Source organism: Gadus chalcogrammus, chromosome 4, assembly GCF_026213295.1.
Source record: "Gadus chalcogrammus isolate NIFS_2021 chromosome 4, NIFS_Gcha_1.0, whole genome shotgun sequence".
Lineage (NCBI taxonomy): Eukaryota > Metazoa > Chordata > Actinopteri > Gadiformes > Gadidae > Gadus > Gadus chalcogrammus.
The window spans coordinates 33,266,180-33,276,909 of NC_079415.1; the positions used below are offsets into that span (position 1 = coordinate 33,266,180).

Here is a 10,730-nt window from a genome sequence, read left to right on the forward strand (position 1 = left end):
CAGACCGACGACGCCGGCACCCCCCCCCGGACAGAAGAGGCGGAGCCTGTGGGTTCCCCTCCTCCTCCTCAGCCTACCCTAGAGGTGAACCTCGTCGTCGGGCGCCCCCCCCGCCCGCCCCCGGCTCTATCTCCCACTGTCGTCTGCTTCCTCTGGCTCCCCTACCTCTCGTCTTCTCCCGGTCTGCAGCACGTGGCACCGGGGGCCAAACGCTGTTTTGTTTTTTTTCCTTCCTAGCAAAAAAAAAATACGACACAAAAAAAAGTTGTTTACAGACCCAACACCTAGAGGCGACTGAGAACGAGACCAGCCGTGTACATTTCTCGAGGCGAAAGCTGACGGAAATGTGTTGTTTGTCTCATTGCGGAGGAGGCCGTGTCCTCTTTCGTTCCCAAAGGACCAGTGTTTCTTAAGGAGGCGGCTCCTCCCACAGCTGGGGACCTCATAGTGGGGTACGACGCGCCCTGAATGGAAAACTACCGGGCTCTGAAGTCCCCCCTGTGTTCCCCGGCACACCAGAGCTGTTTGCGCCCACTGCTGCTTTGCATATCTTCTGTGTACTGACTACTAAACCCTTTCATTAGGCGTTGGTCTCCTTTTTTCAGTTTTTCCTGATCGTCGACAAACCTGAAACAGTTTTAAGGATTCAGTCACAGTATAACCGCTGCTATGCTAGGTGTGACAAATTGCACACGCTTAAGCCATTGGTTTTTGGTTTGTGTTTTTGTCACGGTAGTCCACAACATGACGTGTTTGAGGTCTTGTTTTGTGGCCCAAATCCCACAGTAAGCCCAAAAGATTTTTGCAGTCTGATTTAATGCGATTGACCGAACTATTCGATAGCACCCTACAATTTGACAACCATCATTCAACGGTTTTCTATAATTTCTAAAGAAACCAAACATTTTCAGGTGTAAAGTATACTATACAAAGCATCGATGCAGTCTGACGTTTACACCCTAAAGCATCACACACACCAAGGGGGCTAAGAATACCCAGCAGCCCCGAGACAAAATCCCCATTCAGCGATGTACGACGTCAAACCGGCTCAAATTCCGAATTCGAAGTCTTCACCCGTCCGTGACTTTTCTTGGCTTTTGTCTCAGACTCTCAATGGACGCCATCTGTTATGACCTTTTCCCTCCTCTTATTCCTGAATGGCCTTACATGTAGCACCGGGCGCCTTGCCACTGTCCTCCTTCTCGGCATGTAGGTGTGTAACGTGCATGCGTACGACCTGAGGCCCCCGTACTAACAAGCGGGGGCCCCTAACTTCCCGAAAGGCCCCTCGCGAACCGTCGGCACTGACGCCTTAACCGATTTTTGTTTCGTCGTCGCTTCTTCTTCGCCCGAGTCGTTACACGGTTTCCAGGTGAGGTTCCTGGAGACCGTATTTTCCAGAGTAGGGCTGTGCGCACGTTCGTCCGCCCCCTGGCTTCGCGTCGAGGGGTGTCTCGGACCTGTGTGTGGCTGCCGGGCCGTACGCGGTGGTGGTGTAGCTGTCATTCGCCATGCAGATGAACCCTTCGTCGGGTGGTTTTTGGAGAATCCCTGAAGGGCTTTCCCAAAAATTGGCGAATGGCAGGAGAAATAAACGGAGGGGAATTTAAAGGAATAACCATTGATTCGAGGTGATTAGCGTGGAATTAACAATGACGGCATTGATATGGTAATGCCGTATCCACTTAACAGAGTGGAGACTGTTTGCTTAATTCATCAAAATCTGGGTTTCGCTTTCTATCCTTTGTACGCCATTTTGTTCCGACACTAAAAGAGTTCCCCTCGGTTATTCACCTCAGCCGCTGACCTCGGCCCGTGTTTGTTCGTACCGTGTCTCTGGTTCTAACTCCTCCCCTTCCTGTCCCCCTCCCCCCGTGCTGCGGCCGCCCTCCCCCCAGGCGGACGAGCGCTACCGCAAGAACATCCAGGGCTCCCCGCAGACAGCCCCGCCCCCCAAGCAGCCCCCCCTGCCCCCCCGCTCCTCAGAACCCTTCTCCAACGGGGCGGGGCCGGCCGAGGCCTCCGCCATGCACCGGCCCATGGAGCCACAGGTAACCCTCCCCTCCTCCCTCCCTCCCTCCATCCAACCTCCTCTCCTCCTCCCTCCCTCCATCCAACCTCCTCTCCTCCCTCCCTCCTTCCTCCCTCCTTCCTCCCTCCCCTCCTCCCTCCCTCCATCCTACCTCCTCTCCTCCCTCCCTCCCTCCCTCCCTCCTTCCTTCCTCCCTCCCTCCATCCTACCTCCTCTCCTCCCTCCCTCCCTCCCTCCCTCCCTCCTTCCTTCCTCCCTCCCCTCCTCCCTCCCTCCCTCCATCCTACCTCCTCTCCTCCCTCCCTCCCTCCTTCCTTCCTCCCTCCCCTCCTCCCTCCCTCCATCCTACCTCCTCTCCTCCCTCCCTCCCTCCCTTCTTCCTTCCTTCCCCCTCCCTCCTTCCTCCCTCCCCTCCTCCCTCCCTCCATCCTACCTCCTCTCCTCCCTCCCTCCCTCCCTCCCTCCTTCCCCCTCCCTCCTTCCTTCCCCCTCCCTCCCTCCTTCCTTCCCCCTCCCTCCTACCTCCTCCCTCCCTCCATCCAACCTCCTCTCCTCCCTCCCTCCCTCCATTCAACCTCCTCCCCTCCCTCCCTCCCTCCCTCCCTCCATCCAACCTCCTCTCCTCCCTCCCTCCCTCCTTCCATCCCCCTCCCTCTCCTCCCTCCCCTCATCTCCCCTCCTCCCTCCCTCCTCCCCTCCCCTCCTCTCCCCCCTCCTCCCTCCCCCCCCTCCTATGACTCATCACACACTTTACATCAACCAAGATCTAAATAGCTAAAAGATCGACCTTCTTTAAACATATCGTCATGGCATTTCGACGCCGTGTTTCGGGATCATGTCTTCGAAATTCCTACCCAGTTTTATTTAAAGCCGTCTGATCTGAAACGTCGCCAAAGTCGGAGGTCATTTGAAACCGAAACAATGGCGTGAGAAAAGGGTCCTTTGATGATGCCTCCGCCCTCGAGGGTCGATACATCGGCCTCACACCCAGTGCACTTCTCCACATATATATACCCGGTTGTTGGTCTCGGAAAGGTGTTCACAGACTGCGAGTGAGGTGTGTAAGTGTCTGTGTGCATGTGTCTGTGTGTGTGCGTGCGAAAGTGCACGTGTGTACTTTTGACGTTCATCTACCCTCATTCCTCACTGTATCGTCTTCTTGCCCACCCCCAACCCTTCTCCCTCCTCCCCTCTCCTCCTCCTCCCTCCTCCTCCCCCTCCCCCTCCCTCCTCCTCCCCCTCCTCCTCCTCCCCCCTCTCCCCCTCCTCCTCCTCCTCCTCCCTCCACCTCATCCAAGGTCCAGTGGTCCCACCTGGCCGCTCTCAAGAGCAGCACCAGCGCCGCCGCCTCCGCCCCCTCTCCTCCTCCTCCACCTCCCCCCCCCGCCGCCCCCCCCATCGGGGCCCCCCCGCCTGCGGTCGCGCGCTCGCAGTCGTTCAGCGAGCCTGGCGGCGGCGGCGTTGCCCCGGGCTACGCCCAGCTGCACCTGCGCTCCGCCCAGGACCCCCCCCAACACCACCACCACCACCATCATCACCCATCGCCCGCACGACCCGACCCCCAGCCCCAACCTCCCCAACACCACCACCCCCAGGCCCCCAGCGACGAGGTGCCTCCCAGGGTAAGGACACCGCCGCTCGGACCCCACCCGACCCCACCCTGTCCCCGCCGCGGAGCTGGGCAATATGGAGGGCGTCATCGCCTCGACGACGCCATCTCCACCCCGGCCTCGCCGATGACGAACGCCTGCGCCGCTTTTCGATTGGCTCACGCAACGACGTTTTGTTCTTAGCGAGGGCAGTACTTGGCGTTGGAGTAAAGTCACTTTGGATTCATTCTTTGGTCCTTGCTGCTTAAAGGTAGCCTGGTCCTACCAGACTCTCGTACTTCAGTTCATTTGGACAGAGAGTCTGGACCCACTCAATTGACTAAACGTTAACTCACTTGAAGGCGGGCGTCTGTTGAAGTTTAAAACTATTGGATCCGCCCAGTGCCACTCTGGATCTGCCGTAAGTAATCGCTAACGTTTGGTCGGGAATCACGTTGCGCGCAGGCTGTAAACAAACCAATCGCCTGCGTGAAGATGTCCGTCAACGAGAGCTGACTTTAACGTCATCGTTCTCAGCCACTCCCTCTGTTCGCTGATTGGACGCAGAAAGTTTCGACGGGAGAAAACCCACTAACATGCCGCAGACCCAGACGTAGTACTGAATGGAAATTCAAATTGAGCGTAAGTACTTAGGCGGGCGGAGCCCGGCTAGCTTAAAAGACCACCAAAATCACAACTTTACAAAGTGTAAATTTTCCATCGCAAGCAAATAAGGATTGTATGGAAGTACTGTATATCTCAATCTCATTCTAGGGGTGAATCGATATCGATGGCGTTGATATATTGCCCAGCTCTGTCCCCACCAAACCCCCCACCCCCTGACCCTCACCTGTCACCCCGTCCCCGCCCTCTGCCATCCATCTGTGTTTGCTTCTTCTGTCAACCACGAGTTGGCAACCCATGGCCTGCCCGCGTGCCTTTGAGCTGTGTCGCTGCGCGTTGTCGATTTTATTTATTTTGCTCCGTCTCTGTCCGCCAGTGACTCATTTTGTTCCGCATTTCTCTCAATCGCAGAATGGAGCTCTGACTGTGTGCGCTGATTATGTTTGGCTTCGTCGCGGCTGCTTCTGTGAATCCTGGTGTTCACCTCGTTGTTCCTTTTTCTTTGCCGTCCGCAATCGCAAAAAACGGCTGGCAAAAATCGCTGTTATGCTGTCTTGCCGCGTAGTACTTTTTCGGATGCTCATTCGAGTGTGTGTGTGTGTGTGTGTGTGTGTGTGTGTGTGTGTGTGTGTGTGTGTGTGTGTGTGTGTGTGTGTGTGTGTGTGTGTGTGTGTGTGTGTGTGTGTGTGTGTGTGTGTGTGTGTGTGTGTGTCAGGTCCCGGTGAGGACAACGTCCAGGTCCCCTGTGCTGTCCCGTCGCGAGTCGCCCTTGCCGACGCAGCCTAGCAACCAGGTCGCCCAGAGGAACGTCGGCAGGTAACCATGGAAACCAATTAATTCAGTGGACCCCCGCACACAGGATGTCTTGACGCTAACAATGAAGTTCGGCGATCCTTTGTTTTGGTTGCCAATGCTAATGCCGCTGCCGTTTGTCACGCCAACAATGACCGCAACACGGACGGGTTGCTAACGCTAACGCTAATGCTGATGCTAGGCTAACCGCCCCTCCCCTTGGGTCCCGTTAGCAGCGTGGAGCCCCGTCCGCTGTGGGACCGCGTGGAGAAGCTGCAGCCGCGGCCGGGCAGCGGCAGCTCCTCGGGCTCGTCCAACTCCAGCTCCCAGGCTGGCTCCGGGGACCGCTTCAGGCCTCGCTGTGAGTCCCCCGGTACTGTGGCCCCCCTCCCTCACACCTCTACTAACACCCCCCCCCCGCCCTCCCCCGCCGCTCGGTGGGGATGCTAGCCTCATGGGCGATGAACTAGAGGCCATCTTGGTTCTAAATGCCGGGTCTAGTAAGCTAGCGACTGGAACCAAGATGGCCGCCAGGTGAACTCGTGAAGCTCTCTCTGAACTGACCTATCCTGTACAACAAATCATTATTGAATGGCTTTAAACGTTATATACAGCCTTGGTGTACTGTACTTTACCAACATTATTGAAAGACAAGGATACGATTTTGTTTGTAGATGGGTTGGGAAAAGTTAGGGAGAAAAACAGTTTTTTCTTTGCTTAAAATTAACCTCCCCAGTCTAATCCTAAACACCATCCTTTTAAACAAACTGGTTCTGTTTGTAGGAATAGAGCGTCAGTTCATTTCCGTTAAATGGTCATTTTAGAACGAACCGATCAATGAAGACTCCAAAGGGCAAAAGACCAAATAAGGACTTCCCAACGGTTCAGAATAGCCGTTTTATCCCACACTTGGTTCTTGTGTTTCCAACCGCCGTTTCATGTTCAGAACCTGTCAAACCTGTGTCTTCTACACAGCCCCTGGTGTATTTCCCTCTTTGCCGTTGATTACTAACTTTACCGTTGCCCCCTCCCCCCCCTTCCTTCCCCTCCTCCCAAAGCCTCTTCCAAATCCGAAGGGTCGCCCCTCCAACGACCGGACAACGCTGCCAAAAAGACAGAAGACAAGAACCTGGCCAGGCCAAGCCGGCCAGCCGTAAGTCTTACACTTCAGCCTTCTCGGAGGCAAGGGGGGCTTTTAATTTGGAGACTTTAGATTTTTGGGACGCGAGATAAATAAGGCAAGGTGTGAAAATATAGCCCTAGCTTTCTCTAGAATCAAGTGATCAGGGTTCGTATTTCTGAAGTGTTGCCGGTATGCAGTGAGTCTATGGACGCTCCTCTTAAAAAACAAACGGAAAAAAAAAAGGAGTAAGTCACTCAGTATATTGATACCGAGTGACTCACTAAAGCAGTGTTGATGGATTCATTTCAGTGGAGTGATAACAAGGGCTTTTCCTGTCACACCGACGGGGAACCAAATACAGTTCAACCAGACGTCCGAACTTGATTTTCTCGTGTTTTTTCATTCCATTATTTCCCCCGACTGTGAACTCTGAGCCATGATGTGGTTGTCTGGGAATTTCTTAGGGTGACGTGGTAAGCCTGATTAAAAAACAACCAAACAATGGATGGCCTGATGATGTATGACACGCCCGCGCCATTTTGTCCCCGGCACGGCCCTTTTCAGAAAACAAACACAAAAACCTTAGATATGATTGGATACGGCAGTACAACCAATCACCAGCGGATCATTCGATTATGCTTGCGAATGGTTGTAGCTTTCGGCCTTTGTAGGAAGTGACCACTTTATCTTTCCCTTTGCCAACTGCCTGGTCACTTTCTGCCCCGAATCACTCGCGTCTCATTGGCCAGACACCACCTGACGTCACACCATGATACACCGCTTCTCATTGGCCAGACACCACCTGACTTCACACCACGACACACCGCTTCTCATTGGCCAGACACCACGTGACGTCACACCACGATACACCGCTTCTCATTGGCCAGACACCACCTGACTTCACACCACGACACACAGCTTCTCATTGGCCAGACACCACCTGACGTCACAGCACGATACACCGCTTCTCCTCTGATCAAGGACGGGCATGAGTCCTAACAGGCTCCAACTCTGTCTTTGTAAACGCTTTTAGAGGACACTCTCCAGTCTGGTTTAGAGGGTGGGCGGACGTCACCTTTTTGTGAACTGTAATTTGGCCGTTGAAGGATGCTGCATCACTGTCCTTGCAGCGAAATTTGACCAAGCTGTCCTTTTTATAACCTCATCAAGCAAATCTTTTCCAAAAAAAGTCATTACGAATGGGATGCCTAGAGACTTATTATTGGCATAGACCCAGGGTGTTCCAGAACTATTCTAGAGGGTTCTCTGTCCGGGTTTACTCGAGTCTTTCAAGTGCTTGACTATAAGACGACCAGCCATCACTTAAGCAAAAATTGTGCTATGCATTAAAAAACACAAATGACTGAAAATGTCTGTAACACGGCACTCTGGAAATATGAACGAAATTTCCTAATGAACAAAATTTGAACAAAATTTCTAGTGACGGTGAACACAAACTCTTGTCTGCCTGACTGACCTTTTGACCCTTTGGGCCCCGGCGTCTCCCAGGACCTGACGGCCCTGGCCAAGGAGCTGCGTGCCGTGGACGACGTGCGGCCCCCGCACAAGGTCACGGACTACTCCTCCTCCAGCGACGACTCGGGCACCACCGACGAGGAGGAGGACGAGGAGGTGGACCAGGAGGCGGGCGAGGAGTCCACGTCCGGGGCCGAGGACTCCAGGGCTGGGTAGGTCCCGCCCTTCGCCGCTCCCCTGGCGCCTCGTCTTCCACGGGTCCCCCCCCCCACCGTTGCCTCGCTGCTTAGCTTGTTGCTAAGGGTCCCAGGGTGTTGTTTACCACCACCGGGTGTAAGGCTTGGTTATGGTTCCGCGTCGACGCACCTCAAGGGGGGGTTTTACGGACCCGTTACGTCCCCGCGGACCCTCCTTGGTGGCCCCCGCGAGGGCCTGACGTGCAACTTCCCAAAAATTGGAACCTTGCGTCGAGGCGACGCAAGCAGAAAGGGCTGTGATTGGTCCGCTCACTAAAACCCCGACGCGGAGCCGAAACGGGTTCGCGACGGCGTCGGGAGCGTCTGTGTGGTCGTTGCGTCGCGTCGACGTGGAACCGTAACTGAGCCTTTAGTCGTGACGGTGGGGGGGGCTCACAAGTGGGAGTGTGGGCGCCCGGATGTCTGGATGACTGACCGGCCCTCAGACCTGGTGTGGAAAACAGGGGGCACCTTTTTCATGCGCGTCTCAATCGCGTTGCTTTGATTTGCTTCATCACTTGCTCAAACGCTCATCCTGCTAATGCCAAAGGCTAACGCTAGTTGTTATTGGAGTCTGCTTCTCCGTCCATTCAAATAATCGCCAAACACGGTTTATTGTAAATGCTGTTTCAGATTGGCTCAAATTTGGGACTTTCCATAATTTAAGTATTTCCAAATTCTGTTCCAAAAAACTTGTTGGTTTCATGTCTGTTGTGTACTTGGCTTTAAAACAGCAAGGCTTGCCTCAATGTTTCACAGAGCAGTTTTTAAAAAAAGTCTGGCTATGACCACGCTGCTTATACTCTGCTCGTTCCTGCACCTTTTTGGGGGGCCGGGGGATTGCTTTGCATGTCTGCGGCTGCATGTCTATTAACACGGGTCTCGCTACGGACGTCAGATATTCCCATGGCTTCTACAGGAGGCTGAGCAACGGCGAGACGGAGTCCCTGAAGACCATGCTGGCCGACGACTCGGAGAGCGACCAGGCCACAACGCCCTCCAAAGACGGCACCCTGGTCATCAGACAGGTATGGCCCAGGCCGTGACGATGTGTTTACTCGACCTGGATCTCCGCTGGGGATAGGGTGTGGTGGGAGGGTGGCTGGCGATGAATCCGTACGTTGACATGCGAGACGAGATTTGTAGCAGGTGAAGTGACCAGGTGATGGTCGTTTTTTCCAGTTTTGTGTTATCGCTTTGGTTTGCTCTGAGGGGACACGGGTTCACGTTACTGGGTTTCAGCGACGACGTGAGAGTTGGGGAAACCTGGTTACTGCAGTGACTAGCTTAGAATGGCTTTCCAGCACTCGTGTAAATGCACTGTTGAGGTTCGTCTCATCAGCTTTATTATAATCCACTTTGTTTCCGTAGCAACCTTTTGTAGAACCAAGTTTACAATCTCCTCTTTTTAATAGCACATGCATATTACCGGCACTGCGGATATGAACGAGCACAGTTTGGGACACACAGCGATGGGTGAAGAGAGACAGCCTTTTTTCTGTTTGTGTATTTTCCCCGTTTCCACAATTGTTTTGGTTAACTGTCCGTGCCTATCCCGTCACATCCTTCACGCTCTTCCCGCGCGGCCGTACTCGCTCAAGTGTACCGGCGTCTGGTCTAGCTAAGAGCCCATTATCCGGCCCGACAGGGATGGAGAAGCCTGTTTACCCTCCCTTTTATGTCAGCGAAGTGCCTTTTTCAGGGTGTGTGTAAACCCTATGAATTATGTATCGTGCCGGGAATACCAGAGAAGGCGGGGGGAGGGGAGGGGGGGGGGTCCGATATGAAACAACGGGACATTGTGTGTGGGGGTGGGTGATGACGTCACCTAGCGGTAGCTTAGGAGCCGATGGGGGGGCCACGCCCTGTTCCCCCCCCCCCCCCCCATGGTGTGCCTGTTCTGTGCTTGCAGAGCGCCAGTGAGCTAAAGAGTGCGGCGGCGGCTCTGGTCGCCGCCGCCGGCACTGGCCCGCCGGAGAAAAACGGCTTGCACCACCTCCCGCACCACCTCCTCCTCCTCCACCACCAGCAGCAGCAGCAGCAGCAGCACCTGCCCGACCTTATCCAGCAGAGCCACCCCTCCCCTTCCTTGGCCGCCTCCTCCTCCGCCTCCTCCACCACCTCATCCTCCGCCTCCTCCACCCCCATGCCCTCCTCCTCCTCCACCTCCACCACCTCCTCCTCCTCCTCCTTCCCCCCGGCGTCCAGCCACAACGGCTCCCAGGCCTTGCGGCCGCAGAACCTCCTGGATCAGCTCAATGCCGAGGAGGTAGGACATCCCCCCCCCCCCCCCCCCATCTCCCCCTCCACCCTTCCCCCACCTCCCCGACATCCACCTCCACCCCACCCTCCTACTCACACACCGGCGACGCCGGAACGGAGCGCAGAGATGTGTACACACTGTCGGCCCCGCCCAGTGGCGTTTGTTTTGATCTTAGGGTCGGGGGGCGTTGCCAGGACGATGAGGTCATCATCAGTCGCGCAGAAGTCGATTTTCGAGTGACCTCCTCAAACCGGTTTTCTCGTAGCGCATTGTGTCGGCGCAGCCTGACTCACCCGTGTGTGCTGAGGATCAAATGCAAATCCTATTGTTAGATTCCACCCCGCGACTTGTTAAGCGCTTGTGTTGAGACCCTAGCGCTTTCGGCTAACTAGCTAGGCTGAATCAGTGTGTACTATTCTCTGCGATCGGTTCTTGTTCATCGGTGCGCACCGGCCCCCCTCTCCCTCTCCCACCCTCCCCCCACACCTCACCCTCCCCCATCTCCCCCCACACCTCACCCCCCTTCTCTCTCCGGCTCACTTCTCGCCTGGCTCACACCTGGTGCACGGCCTGTCACTTACCAAAGCTCCTGCTT

At 55.2% G+C, this 10,730-nt stretch overlaps 1 protein-coding gene across 9 annotated transcripts in view; it reads left to right on the forward strand.

Moving 5' to 3' along the window:
- Positions 1-10,730, forward strand: part of map4k4 (mitogen-activated protein kinase kinase kinase kinase 4) — a 48,402-nt gene that overhangs the window by 29,461 nt on the left and 8,211 nt on the right. For 2 of the 9 annotated variants that reach the window (XM_056588931.1, XM_056588933.1), the window contains exons 15-21: positions 1,899-2,051; positions 4,961-5,061; positions 5,271-5,410; positions 6,096-6,190; positions 7,670-7,848; positions 8,771-8,900; positions 9,785-10,141. In XM_056588931.1, coding sequence (XP_056444906.1) covers positions 1,899-2,051; positions 4,961-5,061; positions 5,271-5,410; positions 6,096-6,190; positions 7,670-7,848; positions 8,771-8,900; positions 9,785-10,141 — 1,155 coding nt within the window. Of the gene's footprint in view, positions 1-1,898; positions 2,052-3,330; positions 3,655-4,960; positions 5,062-5,270; positions 5,411-6,095; positions 6,191-7,669; positions 7,849-8,770; positions 8,901-9,784; positions 10,142-10,730 lie in introns of all 9 variants that reach the window. The other 7 variants (XM_056588934.1, XM_056588940.1, XM_056588936.1 and 4 more) reach the window with 5 other exon arrangements.